Source organism: Dipodomys spectabilis, unplaced genomic scaffold (assembly GCF_019054845.1).
Source record: "Dipodomys spectabilis isolate Male_0828 unplaced genomic scaffold, ASM1905484v1 ptg000165l, whole genome shotgun sequence".
Taxonomy (NCBI): domain Eukaryota; kingdom Metazoa; phylum Chordata; class Mammalia; order Rodentia; family Heteromyidae; genus Dipodomys; species Dipodomys spectabilis.
In genome coordinates, this window is record NW_024870842.1 from 35766 (window position 1) to 53317 (window position 17552).

A 17552-nucleotide genomic window follows, 5' to 3' on the forward strand; every position below is an offset into this window, starting at 1 on the left:
CTCCCTACAGTGATAGGTCAGAGTTCTCAGAAACTTACCCAGTGATGAAGATTCATATATTCCTATTTATCAAGGAAGTGTACTAAAGAAAAATCTGTGAGGGCAAGCAGGAAAAGGAAAAGGAAACATCTGCAAAAGGCCCAATTTCAGCAAAGTTCTAAAGAGACTGACTGCAGCCTGAAACCACAAGGGCATATGAATTACACTTAGAATCATCTCTGAACTACATAGCTGAGCCTCTGCTCAGAGCTGCTTAGAAGGAATAAAAACTTCTAAACATTACAGCATTCTGGTGCCAGTAGGCCATAATGGCTCTGGGAAGAAGAAACACACAGAAGCTTTCAATGCAGAAATTGGGCAGAAGACCACAGACAGTGTTTACTAGACTCCTAAAGCCCATCCTTTTGTCTCTATGCTTCACTTCCAAGCCCTCTAGTTTAGCAGTCCAAATATAAACATGTTGCTTGTGCTTAGAATGAGCATACTTGGCTCTAAACCATCACAAAAGAGAAAACTAGGGAATATGAGGAAGGTTATAGAGCCATTATGACCACTTACCAAAGAACCCACTTGATTACCAATCCAAATGTGCTCTCTGCCCAGAGTGGACCCAATCATTTCCTTAATGATACTGCTAGGCAAATTTACCAATTGCAGACGCAAAGAGCAAAATGATTTAAATAGATGCGTGTACCTGTGGAGGACTTGGCTTTTTTGTCTTTTCCATCACGTGCCCAGGAATGAGTTTCCTGCCTACAAGGGCATCATGCAAGTGGCAAGTGTGACCCTGGTATGTCCCTGGCAGTGTTAACCTTCAGGATATGTATATTGGCCCAGGTGGTGATCATAGTACTGATACAATTTCTCTCCCAGGGATCTGAGTTGCCTTGCTATAGAAAGACTGTTTGGGCTTTTTGTTGGCCAGACTCCTCTTATTGCTAATGGGCTCTTCATAAGCACTTGTCCTAATTATGTCCATAACAAACTATTCTTCTATTACCAGTCATACCCAGGCCATTGGTGGTTACCAATTGTGTTTGCAAACAGTGAAGTACCTGGCAGTTTTCCCAATGATCCTCAGTGCATATCAGGCTATCATGTCTGTCTTCCTTAACCAGGCTCATCTTCTCTCTGAGGTTCTGTGTGGATCATTAACCCCTTTCCAGCATTCCTTGTCTTTGTGGCCTCCTTGTTCAACACAGATGGATACTGGTCATTTCCACAATCCTTCTCATATTTTCCAGTCATCATTCATCCCTCTGGCGTGTGTGCATGTGTGTATATGTGAGAGAGGTGGGGGAGGGAAGGAGGGAGAGAAGGAGAGATGCTGGGGATTGAACAAGATTTACAAGTGCTCTGCTGCTGAGCTATACTCTCAGATCTATCCCTCATTGATTTTTTTTCTTTTTGCAAATCAAATATATTAGTTACTTTTCTTATTGTTATGGCAAAATACCTGACAGAAACAACTGAAGGGAGGAAAGATTGATTTGAGCTCAAGGTTTCAGAGGCCGAAGCCCATCATGGAAAGACAAGAGAAGCTCACACCATGGTGAGGAGGATGCAATGGCAAGAGTGGACTGAGGACCCAAGGTTGCATCCCTAGTAATCTACTTCCTCCTGCAAGGTTCCATCTTCAAAATTACACCTCCATCAAGGGACCAATCTCAAAACACGAGCCAATAAGAGATTTTTCATATTCAAACCATGAGTTTTGGTTCTGGTTTCCAAAGGTTCATCTCTAACTCACAATACATCTCCAAGAATCCTCAACATCTTAACAATGCCAATATCATTCAAAGGTGTAAAATCAAAGTCACCTCTGCCAGGCAAACTCTTAGCTGGAAGCCTTTGTAAAATCAAAGAGAAAGATATATACTTCCAATATACAATAGCACAGAGTACACATTTCTATTTCAAAAGGAAGGAATGAAGGACTATAAAGGATGAATGGGACCAAAGTAAGACTGAAACCCAGGCATCCAGGACACATGGTGCTGTGATGTGTCACAGGGCTTGGGCCTCTTTGTTTGTCTCCTACCTGTCCTTCATCCTAGGCTAGCTCCATTTGCTGCCTGCGGTAGATGTTCCACATCCCAGTATCATCAATATTCTGGATCACCATGTCAGCTTAGGCTTCACTCACAAGGCCTAGAGCATCCTTCTCGGAGGCTGCCTGCAGGGAGGTGGCTTACCCCTGTCATCCTAGCTACTCAGGAGGCTAAGATCTGAGGATTGCCATTCAAAGCCAGCCTAGGCAATAAAGTTGGTGAGACTCTTATCTCCAATTAAGCACTAAAAAGATAGCAGAAGAGCTGTGGCTCAAGTTGTAGAATGCTAGCCTCACACAAAAAAAGCTCAACAACAGTACCCAGGACCTGAGTTCAAGTCCCAGAAAAGAAGAAAAAAAGTCAATGACCTGGAAAAACAGTGAACGAATACTGACTCAGTGAAATAAGGGAAAGGTCATGAGCTTACTACTTAACCCCCTATCCTCTGAAATTTTACTTTACACTCTTTGCATCAGTTCTTCAATAATATTATAGGTTTTCTAGGGGGGCGGGGTGGAGAACTGTTTTTATTTCCTTTATAATTTGGCCCTTTAGAAAAGTTTGATACAACGAGGCATTATGGACATACACTAAATTGGAAACTGAGATCCAAATCCTCTGTCACTCTTTGGATGAACATGGAGTTTTTAGGACTTTATACACATTTCCTAATGTACAGTGAAGAGATCAGACTAAAAGAAGTGGCCCTGGAGCAAAGCCAGGTTCCTCTACCTACCACCTTGAGAAGTAGTCCTGAGAAGATGCACAACTACCAAACAGAAAGAATCTTTCTACCTCATGATTTATTTTAATGTCTTATGAGATGCTTAGTTCAGAGCTCAGAACTGCGGTTTGAGTTCTTTTCCACACTGAAGCAGTGAGACTATTCATTCAAGAATGCTCTATTAAACTTTTTTTTGATGGGAGAAAATGGGGGAGGGGATGACACTGTTAAAAGAAATGTACTCAGTACCTGACTTATGTAACTGTAACCCCTCTGTACATCACCTTTACAAAAAAAAGATAGCAAATATAAAAATAAATAATCTTCATTTTGAAAGAAATGTAAGAGATAAGCCAGGTGTGGTGGCCCATACTTGTAATGCCAGCATTCAGGAAGCTGAGGCAGGAAGATCAAAAATATGAGGCTGACCCAGTCCATAATCAAGACTCTGTCCTCCCTGAAATAAACAAATGAGTAAAAGCAAAAGAATTGGAGACACATAAACAGATGTGCCACATTGCTAGTCATTATACCGTTTGCAAGGGTGACCTCAGAAGGAATGAAACATGAATGAGCCTTGAAGACATAAACAAGCCCATAGCAATGACAGATCCTGCCACTCATGTGAGGTCCCTGGCTTCCTCAAATACAGAAGGTAGAATAGAACTCAGCAGCTGTCTTAGTCTGCCTTCTATTGTCATAACCAAATGAGAATGAGTAACCAGGGAGTGAATAATTTGTAAAAAATAAAAAAGTTCATTAAGTTCACAATTCTGGAGGCCCAAGTGTCCAAGATCAAAGGGCCACATCCCTGAAGGGCCACATCTTGCATAGTTTGGCATCACAGTAAGAGGGGCGCATGCCAGAGACAGTCAAATAGACTTTTACAACAGACACATTGGGAGGAAAGCCATTGCCCCATTATTCTAACTAATCCATTCATCGAGACCTAACCATCTCTCCAAGGTTCTACCTTGTAATCCCTCCTGCCAGTAGCTCTGAAATTTCAGCTTGAGTTTTGGTGGCAACATTGAGTCCACAGTACCAAGGACTGAGGGTAGGTAGGATAGGGAATTTGACAGGGACAAAGTTTGAATTTGGAGAAACAAAAACTTCTGAAAGAAGAAGGTGGGTTTCACAGTGTAAAATGCTTAAGGCACAATACACCTAATTGGCAAATTTTTATATATATGACTATAATTGTGTGTGTGTGTGTGTGTGTGTGTGTGTGTCTTTGTCTGTGTCTGTGTCTGTGTGTCTGTGTGTCTGTGTGTGTGTACCTATACTGGAACCTGTGCTCTCACTCAACTTTTTGGTTCAAGGCTGGTGCTCTACCATTTGAGCCACATCTTCACTTCTGGCTTTTTGCTGGTTAATGGTGATAAGAGTCTCATGGACTTCTCTGCCCAGGTTGGCTTTGAACCCAGATCCTCAGAGTTCAGCTTCCTTATACACACACACAATACACATTTAAGACAATATAAAACAATTGCCACAAACCAACCTTAGGTTTCATTTTGCCAGATGAAGGAGGCCTAAAGCCTCAACTTGACCCTGAAGGTCAAGACCAACTCAGTTCAGCCATGTTGTAAACTAAAGCATTAGAAGCTGACTTGATCTGGCCCTTTATTAATCTCTACCCCTCCCTCCAAGTAAAGTTTTCAGCAGAGTCAGGAACACTACATCATGAAGTCAGACTGGGCCTCTCCATGGAAATCAGCATTTATTTGAAGAGTTTAGTGCTCAATTTAGCCTTATCCAGAGACGACCTGTAACACAAGGCCAAAAGAAAAGTGAATTCTTTGATAGTCCATCTAACCCCAAACTGACCTCCTGCATTTTTCAATTCATTTTAAATCATGCTGAACTGGCCAAAGCAATTCCAGCTCTTAGCAAAGAACAGCTCACATTTTCCCCAACAATTCTGAGCCAATTTCAGATTTGTTGACTTGAATAACAAGGATAAAACCTATGAGTGCTACTTCCTTCTGCCCTGGGGCAGGAGCGAGGGGAAGGGAAGGAACTATGCCTCCACTTCCGTGGCCAGAAGGTGTGGAGTGGGGGGTGGGGGGGGGGGTGCGACAGGCATTGGGGATGTGAACTGAGGCTTGCTTGGGCCACATCTGGTTAGAGGAAGAGGAGACTGGGGAAGGACAGGCTGATTCTTCATCATCATTAAGATGCTTTTGTCTATAGGTATCTAACCCCAAATGGTACTGATTTAAATCACAGATTATCTTCTTAGAACAAGTCAGGAATGACTGTGGGCTTGGTAATCAGCAGCCCAGTTTCATAAGCAAGGACTGGCATCTGCCTATCTGATCCCTTCCCCCATGGTTCCAAGCTGGCTGTCATGGCTCCAGGTGAGGGAGGGAACATCTTCCATACCCCAAACTCAACAACTAATGCATTCTCTCTCACATGAAGCAGACATGTAGCTAGGATGCCTCCTAGCTACTCAGGAGGCTGAGATCTGAAGATCACAGTTCAAAGCCAGCCAGGGTAGAAAAGTCTCTGTGACTCATCTCCAATAAACCACTAGAAAACCAGAAGTGGTGCTGTGGCTCAAGTGGTAGAGTACTAGCCTTGAGCTGAAGAGGTGAAGGACAGTGCCCAGGCTCAGAGTTCAAGCCCCATGACCAACAACAAAAAAATAAAATAAAATAAAAAATAAGCAAACATGTGCAGTCCCAGCAAATAAGAGTCATCAAACTTGTTCCAGCAAATAAGAGTCATCAAACTTGTTCTGGAAGGTCCAAGATGGAACCAGGTGCCTGTGCCTCACAGCTATAAGCCTACCTAATCAAGAGGCCGAGATCTGAGGAGCAAGGTTCAATGCCAGCCTAGGCTTGAAAAGTCTATGAGACTCTTATCTTCAATTAACCAGCAAAAAGCCCGAAGTGGAAGTGTGGCTCAAGTGGTAGAGTGCCAGCCTTAAGTGAAAGAATCAAGCAAGGGCTTGGCTCTGAGTTCAAACTCCAGTAGGCCCAAATTCAAATCCCGCACAAAAGGGTCAGGACGGTAAACATTTTCTGGCTTTGAGGTTATATATTTGGTCACTCAACTCTGCTATTAGAATGTGAAAGCTGTCACAGGCAATGAATGTGCCACCAAACAAGCCTGGACACAGTCCAATAAAGCTTTATGTGTAGAAGCAAGTGGGTTGCAATTGCTTGCCACTGGAGAGCAGTTCTCCTCAAATACAGGACACAGTTAGGTATGAAACGCATCACAGGCAGTCTGATTTATAACACTGGTGAAAGTGGCTCCCTCTATTCTCCTCTGGCCTGTAACAAACGATCCTCAGGAGGCTCTAATTCATACTCTGAGCATAGGATCACCCAAAAGCAAAGCTAGGACATAGACATAAATGAGAATAAAACTTCAAAGAGTATTGCCTAATGAGCATCAAAGTAGATGCTAAGGAAAGACTCAGGAACCTGGCTACACTTTGTTCAATTTACTTTACAAAGTGAACATTTAGGAAAACATTTAATTACAAAGAGGAGGCTCTTAGTCCCTTTAAACATTTAAATATCACTAATTTCTAGGAACAGCTCTCACATCTCGCTCCCCCTCTCCTTGTTCCTCTCTCTTTCTTTCTCTCTCCCTTTCTCTCTTTCTCTTTGCTTCTCCTAAATTGAAAGTCAAGACTGAAAAAGCTTAGTCCAAACTCAAATTTTGCAGATGAGGGGACAGAGGCTCAGAAAAGGAAGCTAATTTTTAAAGACCACACAGCCACTCGGTAGCAGAACCAAGACCTCAAACGAGGCTGTAACAGTTTGTAAATAATGTTCAGAATATTTGCTGCACCTTCAAAGAGGAGGACCATATAAGTTCTTCAAGAACAACTTGGCTCTTAGGCCTTGAGCTGTTCTTCCCTGAAGATGCTCCCTTCATATAGGGCTGAATTCAGGAGTATCCCTATGATTTAGTTTTGCTCAGGAAATGTGAGTGACAGTGCCACATATCATTTGGGATTGCCATGTTTGTCTACCCCAAGCCTGACAATGCTCCAGACAGAGATGGGTCTGTCAGTCTGGCTTGCAAAATGAAGATGCTAAGAAGTATAGCATGGCTGCCTGTAAAAGACATGATCAAGAAGTAAACACCAAGATTGAGGATCATCTGTTACTGCAGCATAACTGAGTCTATCCTGACCCAAACAAGAATTCATAACCCTGATCGCTGATCTGGAGAATCTCAGGTGTTAGACATGTTACATGGAATGAAAGAGCACAATTTTTAGGATCAGCCTGCCAGGGCTCATATCTCACTAGTGGGATAGCTTTACTCAAATTATTTTCTTCATTGCTTGGATTTCCCTATGGGTAATATAACACTAACACTATTTAGTCTGCCTGAGCAGTTATAACAACATACCCAAGATAGGGTAATTTGTAAATAACACCAGTGTATTGCTCCCAGTTCTGAAGGCTGAGAGATGGTGGCTGGGCTGGCCTCTTTGCTTCTCCAATGGTCCTATCCATGAGTGTCCTATGGAGTGGAGAACAAACTCCTTCCAGCCTCTTTGACAGGGCACAGACCACACAGAAGAGTGCCCTCATGCCTACTCCTTCCCCACAGCACCACTTCCTATGCTGCTGCACTGGCCATTAGGTTTCAACATGTGACACAAATCTTTACACCAAAACAGACACCCACCCTGGGGACAGCAAACTAAGCATGTGTTCTAGGACTCTGGCTTGATGGCCATTATTCTCTTCAGCCCTGCTTCTGCCTGGTAGATACTGCAGCAGCAATAAGTGGTAAGAGTCAGGAGATTTGAGAGTCAGGAGATTTTACTACACTGTCCCATAGCCCCATATTCTACACCCCCAAAGCCATCACTCTTCCAGAATTTTCTCTCCCCCAGGTAAGAAAACACTATCCTTGCCAGAAGTCAAGAGGAATAGACAGGAGGGGCTCTACAGTGGAGGGCTAGGGACAGGAATCCTGAAATCAGACGGGTCATATTGCCTGGTCCTTCCCTTAGTGCTGTTGTCAAGTTCCTAACTTCAGTGAACCTCAAATACCAACTCATGGGGTAAAATGAGGATTCAGAGAAATGATTCATGAAAAAAGTGCTTATCGCTGTGTCTGGCACACCACAATGGCTCAGCAGATGACAAGATCAATATCAGTATTCTTTTCTGCCAGTACAACCAAGGAGAATGTGGGCAGAAAAGAAGCTGCAGGAGGTGACTCATGCCTTGAGGAATCTGAATGAGCAACTGAGATCTTTGTAGCCTCCCCTGGTACCTGAAGATACACCTCACTGAAGCCACAGACTGATTGTCTGCCTGGTACCAAGTTGGTAGAAAATTAACCATTCCTCCCACCACAATCAATGCTGGCATGGACTACTAAGCCAGCATGGGGAGAGGGAGGCGGTTGCCATGTTAAGGACATCCATTAAGGAGCTGACTTCTCTCAACCTGTCCAAGTGCCCTATGAAAGGTAATGACAGTGTGACAGGGAAACAAATCACGTGAAGATATGTCAGGTCTCTTTGTGGGGACTTCACACTCAGCATGGTGCCGCTCATAAATGGAATCTTCTCACTCAAGTTCTTTCTAGCCACATCCTGAGAGCTCACCCCCTGCTGATGTCAGAGCCCATGATGGACTTCATGAACCAGGGTTTTAACTCACCAGGCTTGGAGCTCCACCCAGAGAAGCAGTGCTGGCCTCCCCTCTGGTCCAGGGCATGCCTGCCAGGGGTCAAACCAGAAGTGAGCTGCAGAAGGAATGGTTGAAGGTGAACTCCACAGGGCCAGCCCTTGAGGCTCTGTTAGCTTTCTCCCAAAAATCTTACTATCTCCTGATTAAGTCCTAAATGCAGGTACACTGAGGAGAGGAGGAAACTCATGAGGCTAATTGGTCGTATTTGAATACAGTTTCCAGTTGTTGCCATTGTGCATGCCACAGTGTTTCTTGAATGTTCCCATATGCCAGGCACTGCCTTTCTCCAAATCTGCAAGGATAGGTCAAGTGGGATACCAAAACTCAGAAAAGGAGGGAAGTAAAAATCATCCAAGGAAAGTTCTGCTGAGCACATTGCTCTATGCCATACCTAGGGCTCTGCCTGGGCTGGAAGAAAGTGCACAGGCTTCACAGGACATCACAGGGCCTTCAGTACTCACATAAATACTCCTAGGGCCTTCTGTCTTTCCAAGAACACCGTGAGAGTCTTCAATCCTCACAGAAACTCCACCAGTGCCTTCATCCTCTCAGGAATATGCTGAAGATTTTCCATCCTCACAGGAGCTCCACCAGGGTCTGCAGCCCTCACAGGACCCTCACCAGGGCCTATATTCTCTCAGGAATATCCCAAGGATCTTTAGTCCTCACAAGAAAGTGCACAGGCTTCACAGGAACATCACAAGGGCCTTCATTCCTCACAGGAACCAGGGCCTGATCTTCTCAGGAATACTATGAGGACCATCAACACCCACAGAAATACCACAACTTCTTCACTCCTCTCAGAAATACCAGGAGGGCTTTCCACATCCATCAAAACACTACAAGCTTCTTTAGTCCTCACAGGAACACCACAACAGCTTTCAATACCAAAGCATGAGGAACTGGCCAGAACTGTGGGTACATCCCTTGGCAAATACCGCACAAGAGCCTGACAGACTATTTCCTCTGCTAATGCTATCCTAAGTAGCAGGCACTCGCTCCTGAGGCTACTGGGAATATGTCTTTGCTGCAGCAGCCCTCATAGCAAAGCCTGAGGTTGGAAAGAAAACCTTTCATTTGGTCAGCAATTGTGTAGGTTTATTTCTGAGTCAAAGGAGAAGGAAGGCAATGAGAGTCTATGGTAAGAAATAGAACAAAAAATCAGAATACTTTCAGTACAAATAATTGTGAGATGACAGTTCAGGGTGGTTTAATTTCCTATTGCATTTTAATGACCAATAAAGAAGATATAAAAATGTCATTTATAGAGAAACACCAACATTTTGTTTTCCTGGTTATTTTAACAGATCAAATGGAACTTACAATATGATTTTTCTTACTTTTACTTTGTTTTGCCAAACACTATAATCAAGCTCTCATGCTACAGATGTGTGAAGTTATAGTTTGTCACATATCAAGGTAGATGTGAAAATTAAACAGGAAGAAAGCTTCACTCCTTTCCCCTCTGATGACAAGACAAGGAAACCCTTGTAAACCTCATCCATGGGTATTTCCCTGTTCTGATGGTTTTAACTGGTTTTTAACAGGAAGTTGTATTTCCATTCTTAGGCATGAGGGTGGGTAGGGACTCATGAGGGACCCTCGGGGTGTTAGGAGGGGGAAGGGAAGTTTTTCTTTTAATTCATAGCTTCATGGGCCTCTGTTCACCACTGGGAACCAACCCCAAGCCTGCCAGATGAGGTAAGGTACATGAGCTGGGCAGAGAAGGGGCCATGCCCCAGCTCCTCCACTTGGCCCATGCTCCTCCATAGGTGGAAGGCTGTTACCAGGGCTGCTTGCTGAGATGAGAGAGACTCCTCCTCCCATACAGCCTCCCCCTCCTCCTCCTCTCAAGGCAGCTGCTGGGACTTTTACAACCCAACTTCTGCTGCTAGCAGCATTGCAAATGCAGAATCTGGCTTCTCTGCGAGGACTTCAGGCTTGTCAAACTCAATCACCTGGAAGTCAGAGAAAAAAATGACATTTCAGACTATCCTCCCACCATAAAGCCCAAACATTTGAGGAGGTAAGACCAAACAGAGCTTCCTGCACCTTCCCATTTTCCATGACCAAGACGATGTCACAGTTGAGAACTGTGTTTAGACGGTGGGCGATGGTCAACACTGTGCAGCCTTTGAAGGCATCTTTGATGGTGCTCTGGACAAGGGTATCTGTCTTGGAATCCATGGAGGCAGTGGCTTCATCAAGGAGAATGATCTGTAAAGGAAGGGAAGAAAGTCAAATTAGCCAATGCTGTGCCAAGAGGAAAATTTATAGTCTCAGATCTATTTTTTTTTTTTAAGGAAGGGGAAACCATGCGACCTATGTTTCTTTGGGCCTGGTTTACTTCACTTAACATAATTTTTTCCAAGTCTTTCCATCTCCTAACAAATGGGGCAATGTCATTCTTTTTGATGGAGGCATAGAATTCCATTGTGTGTGTGTGTGTGTGTGTGTGTGTGTGTGTGTGTGCATATATATATGCATATATATATATATATATATATATATAATTTTCTTGATCCATTCATCTACTGAGGGGCATCTGGGTTGGTTCCATATCTTAGCTAAGGTAAATAATGCTGCGATAAACATAGTTGTGCTGGTAGCCTTAGTATGGCCTTGTTTGTGATGGTTTGGGTAAATGCCCAAAAGTGGGATTGCTGGGTCATAGGGGAGCAATATGTGGAGTCTTTTGAGGAACCTCCAGACTACTTTCCAAAGTGGTTGAACAAGTACATGTGTAGGACAAGCAGAAAAGGCCAAAAGCTATGTACATATGACCACATAAGATGATGTTAAGCGAGGGGCTGGGAAGGTAGCTCAGTTGTAGAGTGCTTGCCTTGCATGTATGAGGCCCTGGGTTCGATTCCCCAGCACCACATAAGCAAAAAGAAAAAAGCCAGAAAGTGGTGCTGTGGCTCAAGTGCTAAAGTGTTAGCCTTGAGCTGAAGAGCTGATGGACAGTGCCAGACCCAGAGTTCAGGCCCCCAAAAAAATTTTAAAAAAATTAAAAAAGATGATGTTAAGCAAAATGAACCCCAAGAAAGGGACACAAATATCTTTTTTCTTTCTTGCTATTGTTTCTAATGTATTTATAATATACCATGTGTTTTTTTTTTGTTGCTTTGTATGTTCCTCCCCCTATTTTCACTGTATTTGATGTCGGTGCCCTGCATCTTGTATATACATTTCTCAAGGGAAAAAACAAAATACTTAAATAAGGATACAGGTTGACCCATTGTAACAATGCGATGTACAAAACACTATGGTGAAAATTAACTTTACAACTTCAGCAGAGTGGGGTTGGGGGGAGAGGTAGTTGTGGAGGAGGGGAGGGAAGGGATGACAGGGGGAAACAAAGGAGGAGGCAACAATGCTCAACAGGAAATGTACTCATTACCTTGCTCATGTAACTGTAACCCTTCTGTACAACATTTTTACAATAAAAAAACTACATAATAAAGGAAAGGGAGGAGGAGGATGAAAGGAAAAAGGATAGGAGGAGAAGAGAGGGGAAGAGAGGGGAGGGAAAGGAGAGAGGAGAGCACTCAGAGGGGAGGTGATAAGGAATGGAAGGGGAAGGAAAAGCTGAAACACATCTAACAAAGGGACAAAAAGAATAGTGAAATGAAAGCCAAATCATACCATGTTCATCTTCAGAGGGACTTACTGGAGAAATGAGGGTTGTTTTTTTTTGTTTTTTGTTGTTTGTTAGTGTTTGTCCTGGGGCTCAAACTCAGGATCTGGGAGCTGTCTGTGAGCTTTGTTGCTAAAGAGTTGCACTCTACCACTTGAGCCATAGCTCCATTTCCAGTTTTTTTTGGTGCTTCATTAAAGATAAGAGTCTTATAGACTTTCTGCCCGGGCTGGCACAATCCTCAGATCTCAGCCTGGCAATTAGCTAGGGATTACAGGCATGTGTCACTGGTGAGGTTGTATAGTCTTTGTTTCTCTTTTTAAGTGGTTTATTTTAACTCTTAACACTAAGAAGAACTATTGCATAGGCTTTCCCTTGTGTGTTCACAGGAGCCAGCATGGAATATAACAGCAACATTTATATAAATTTGCTGCTACTAAGGTAACACATTATCAGGAATTTAGGGACAAGACAGCACAAATTCACATCTTACAAGTCCTCAAGTCAGGATAGCATCAGGCACTGTCTGCCTTCTGCCCTTTCCTGCTTCTAGGGACCTATACCCCTAACCCACATCAGATTTCCTCTCTCTCCTACATGCTTCTCATAGAGACACATGTGAAAACACAAAGCCCATCGAGATCCAAGATCATCTCCCCACCTTCAGATCCTTGACTTAATCACACCTGCAAAGTCCTCTTTGCCTTGAGAGAGAACATGTTCTCAGGCTTTGGGTATCTTAGCTTGAACACCTATGTCAGAGGATGGGGAGGAGCATTATTGTATCTACCAAAGGCAGGTATTATTTTACAAGTCAGAGGGCTTGACCTTAGCTCCAGGCTCTGCTTGATCTTGGCCAAGTTACTCAATCTCCCTGGGGGCACTGTTCTCTCACATGCAAAAAATGGTTACTTATACCTTATTATAAACATGAAACCCAAACATAAACCAAAGAGCTGTAAGTAGAGTGACAGCAAACACCAAATACAACCAGGCTCCCTTTCCCCTACCAGTAGTATTTCTTAAGAGGATGGGATTTCTAAAATAATCATATTCTCTTCCTCCTAATTAATGAAGCTAGCTTAGACACTAAAAAAAAAAAAAAAAAAAATTAACAGTCAGGCCCTAATGGCTCATGCCTATAATCCTCCCTATTCAGGAGACTGAGATCTGAGGAACGTGGTTCAAAGCCAGCCTGGGCAGGAAAGTCTGTGAGACTCTTCTCTCCAATTAATCATCAAAAAGCCAGAAGTGAAGTGGTGGAGTTATAGCCTTGAGCATAAAAGCTCAGGGACAGAGCCCAGACCCTGAGTTCAAGCTCCAGGATGAGGAAGGAGAAGGAAAAGAAGGAAGAGGAAGAGGAAGAGGAGAAATAACACATACACATTTTTCCAATCTTCTGTGCTACCATTCTGATGGCCTTTTTGAGTGTCCTGAGCCCCGTTGCTGAGAACACAGAATTGTTCAGGAACAAAGGGAAAAAGTTGAGAGGCAGACTTTTCAAACTCAAACTAGAGAACACCTAAGCGAGGCCTCCTGGGGCCTCACCCTGGGAGGAAGACAATATTGTTGTAAGTGACTATTTTTCAATTTTTACCCCCTCACAACTTTGTCTTAAGAAAAGCAGATTGGTTTATAAATGCCTCAATTGCTGTGTCTTTGCTGAAAGACAAACATGGGATGGCTCTACCTCCTAGATTGAGCAGCGCTGTGGGAAATGCCCGGAATTTGACCAATCCATTTTCCATGCTATTTCCTTACTTTTGAATTACGGAGAAGTGCTCTGGCCATACAAAGAAGCTGACGTTCCCCCACTGAGAAGTTTTCTCCACTTTCTGTGACTTCTGCTTGTAATTTTTCTGGGAGTTTCATTATCTAGAAAACAGAGAAAATGCCACATTTATGCTGATGATCCATAAAATTGTCCTGCACCAGCTATATTGATTACCCCCTTCTCTTGCATTCATCAGCTTGCTTTTATTTTATTGCAAGAAAGGATGTGCAAAACAACCACCGTTTCAATATTGCAAACAGGCACAGGCAGCACCCAGGGAGTAGGCGGATGTTAATAATTTAACATCACAGTATGACTCATATAACCCCTGTAGACAATTCACCAAAAGAATACAAATGATGCATGTATGACTCCAAAGAACATAAACAAGCAGAAAGGACTTTCAGAATCTCCATTTCTCTGGACAAAATAGAAAAAGCAGGGAAGGCTTTCTGAGGAGGACAAGGCAGGGTCTCCACTCTCCAGGGCAACCAGCTCAAGTGGCTTGGGGTGATGCTCGTCTTGGCACTGTGGGGCTGCAAAGGTGGCGTGCCCACTTTGACCGTAGGTGAGACTGTGGCTTTTGCACAACAGGACCCCAGATCATGGAGGCCTGAAAGACCATGTTTTCGAACCAGTTACACATGCCATTCCCAGAGCATGCTACATCCACTCATCTGCCTGCGGTTCCTCTGTGGAGTTGTGGGACATTCTCTCACTCAAGAATCAGGTAGCATTGGCTTCAAGTCTCCATTCTGCTACTTACTGATCTCAGTATGTTAGATACTTCTTTGAGGTTTAATTTCAGCATTCTAAAGTGAGGGTTCAGAGAGCTGTGGTAAGAAGCAAAAGAAATAATGCACATGGAGCTCCTGACTAGATCAGTGCAGTTAAACAGCACTTGTGGCTGTTCTTAGTAATAAAGAGGAAGCAAAGATTGTATTCTCCTGACCTAGATGGCACCCACAAATAAACCTGGACATGTGCTTGTCAAATTTAAAGCAGGCTAGGTATCTGGGGCACTGGTGCTGGGAGATGGAATCATCCTCTGGAGCTGCAGAGACCTACTGTGTCTCTCATGAATGTTCTTTCCAGAACCTGCCAGAGCACTTCATCGCTGTGACTCCCAAAGGGATCCAAGTTGAACCTGCAATGAGGGAAAGAAGGAGCTGGATTTTCTGGGGATGAGAACAAGAGGAGGGAGTGTTCTGAAGATGAGAACAGGGGGAAGAAAAGGGTAGTGGGTCATGACACGCAAGTGGCCTCTGGAAACAGAAAGGCAAAGAAATGGCCTCTCGCCTGCAGCTCATAGGAGAGAAGAGGAGTTGAAGTGTGCAGTGCTCAGCCAAGCTATGATCAGGAGCAGAGAACACAGAGACAGGTAAGGTCTCAGAAGACAACTCGGGCTTCCTTACATCCATGGATAGCAAAGTAGGTTTGACCTTGTACAGATTTTTGACAGAGAGACATGGGGGGGGGGGAGCAAGCAATACCAGCTGGTATTCCATTCTCTTGGCCTTCAGAAGCCAGAGGTACATCTGTGGCTCCTAGCGCCTTGCAAAAGATTGAGCATGTCATAGACAGGAGGAAAATTAATGTTTTACGACATAACTCAAACAATTAGCTGAGTGTAGTAAATATAGTCCCCCTATTTTGTCTGGGATTCACTGGGAGGAAATGTTCCTCTCACTGGACCATCTGAGAAGCCATAGTCTTCTCCCTTGCCTTTGCTTCCACATCAGATCTTGAGCCTACAGAAGTTGCAGCCCTTAAAGATTTGTAGATAATGTATGTGTGAGAGAGAGACAGAGAGATAGAGAGACAGAGATAGAGAGAGAGTGAGAGAGAGAGGGAATGAGAGAGTGAGAGAGAGTATAGATTGAAGAGTTGAGCTGCAGTCTAGAACAGTGGCACATGGATTTTTTTTTTTACTCAGGAAGTTGGGAATGTGGACTGGGCATTGGTTTTGTAAAACCAATTAGTTTACATGAGTTTTTCTTACTACCTCTCTCCCTAATTTTGATGCCAGAATTATTGAATCATAGTTGACTGATTGGTACAGAGCACTTTATTTGTTCCAAGTTTGTTTTCTTAGTAATCTGTTTGTACTAACTGGAGTATGTGACCACTAGTAAAAAACTAACAAAAAAAAAGTTGCAACTCTGCTCTTCTTGTATGTGCATGAATTCATACATTTCCGAAGAGATACCTACATTAATAAGGGACCAATCATTCTACTATGCACTCTATAGTACTTTTGAGAGTGGCCATTACCAAATTCATGGCATTAAGTAGGGCTGTCCAAGACGACTTGGATATCTTTTCCTCATCCATATGAAAGCATCTTGCCTATTAACAATGCAGTTTCTGAAATGCCAGTAAGGGTCAGAACCTATCCCTGGCTCCCTCCAAAGCTGTACACAAAAGCAGTTAGCAACAATGATTCCTAGGGCTTTGAAGCTCCTATGAATGTGGCTTCCCTAATATAGGCCTGCTTGGGCCTGCCACACCCTGGGGACTCCACAAAGATCCGATTGGCCTTGTTTCATGATTCACAAAATAGGAATGCACGATCAAAAAACAGCTACCTTACTGTACCTACAAACAGGACAGGATCCTGGGGGATCATAGTCAGCTTGCTTCGGAGGTCCTCCAGACCCACGGTGCAGATATCCACCTCATCAATGAAGATGGTGCCGCTGGCGGGCTCCACCAGACGGAACAAGGCCATTCCCAGTGATGACTTTCCTGGGAACCATGAAAGCAAGAATGACAAATCAAAACATCACTTTGTTCTTTCCTCATAATCCAGGCAGTTAATGAAGGGAATGTTTAATACTGACACTGGCTGTGTGATGACAGTGCAGGCAGGGGCACTGGGTGGCCCTAACAGTTAACCCATATAGCTCTAGAAAGCTCTTTAGCCCACAGCTTATTCTCTGGGCAACATTTTGCCAGAATGACTCATTAATTAATTCAAATGCTAGTGTGTGTTTGCTTTCAACACCACTCATCCCGAAATCCTAATTTACAGTAAAGAGAATTGAGAATAAATAATAGTCACATGCACAGACACTCACAAAGGACTCTGGTGTAGTTTAACTAACGCACTCAGGGGAAAGTCAAAGAAAATAACCTGAAAGAAACAAAAGCAGATCTCTCCTCACCAGAACCAGTTCTCCCAACAATCCCAACAGTCTGCCCACTCTGGATGTTCAAGTTCAGCCCATTGAGAACCAGGGGAGTGTTGGCCCTGTATCTCATCCGGTAGTCTTTGAATGTTATCTCCCCACGGCTTGGCCAATCCTTAGGACAGGACCCCTCTCTGAGGGGATGAGTGTGTTCAGGAACACAGGTCTGAAAGGTAGAATAACCAATGTTGGAATAATAACCATTTGATCTTCCATTTATTTAATTGGTTTCTATTTGTATATTCATGCATTCACATGGGTCTCAAGATTGAGGTTCATGGTGGTCAACTATACCAATAAAAACCCTGCAACCAAGAAACTCACATTGCAATGGGAATGTCCAATGATAAGCAAGGAAATATGGCAACGTGGCCCATGACAGAATATGGACTGTGACTTGTGTGGCAGGCAGGACAAGTGTAATACAAGTACTTGATAGTTAAGGAAGGCATCTACAACTATGTGACATAGGGCCAAGATGTCAAATA

The 17552-nt window shown here is 43.5% G+C and overlaps 1 protein-coding gene across 4 annotated transcripts in view; it reads right to left on the reverse strand.

The window, feature by feature from the left end:
* Window positions 1-9815: 9815 nt before the first annotated feature.
* The window catches only part of Abcc12 (ATP binding cassette subfamily C member 12), a 66730-nt gene continuing 58993 nt past the window's right edge, over window positions 9816-17552 (reverse strand). For all 4 annotated transcript variants that reach the window (XM_042693441.1, XM_042693440.1, XM_042693439.1 and 1 more), the window contains 6 exons: window positions 17041-17230; window positions 16462-16621; window positions 14942-15020; window positions 13861-13974; window positions 10512-10676; window positions 9816-10417 (listed from right to left, as the gene is read on the reverse strand). In XM_042693441.1, the coding sequence (XP_042549375.1) occupies window positions 10331-10417; window positions 10512-10676; window positions 13861-13974; window positions 14942-15020; window positions 16462-16621; window positions 17041-17230 (795 nt within the window). In that variant the 3' untranslated portion in view covers window positions 9816-10330. The remainder of the gene's footprint in view (window positions 10418-10511; window positions 10677-13860; window positions 13975-14941; window positions 15021-16461; window positions 16622-17040; window positions 17231-17552) is intronic.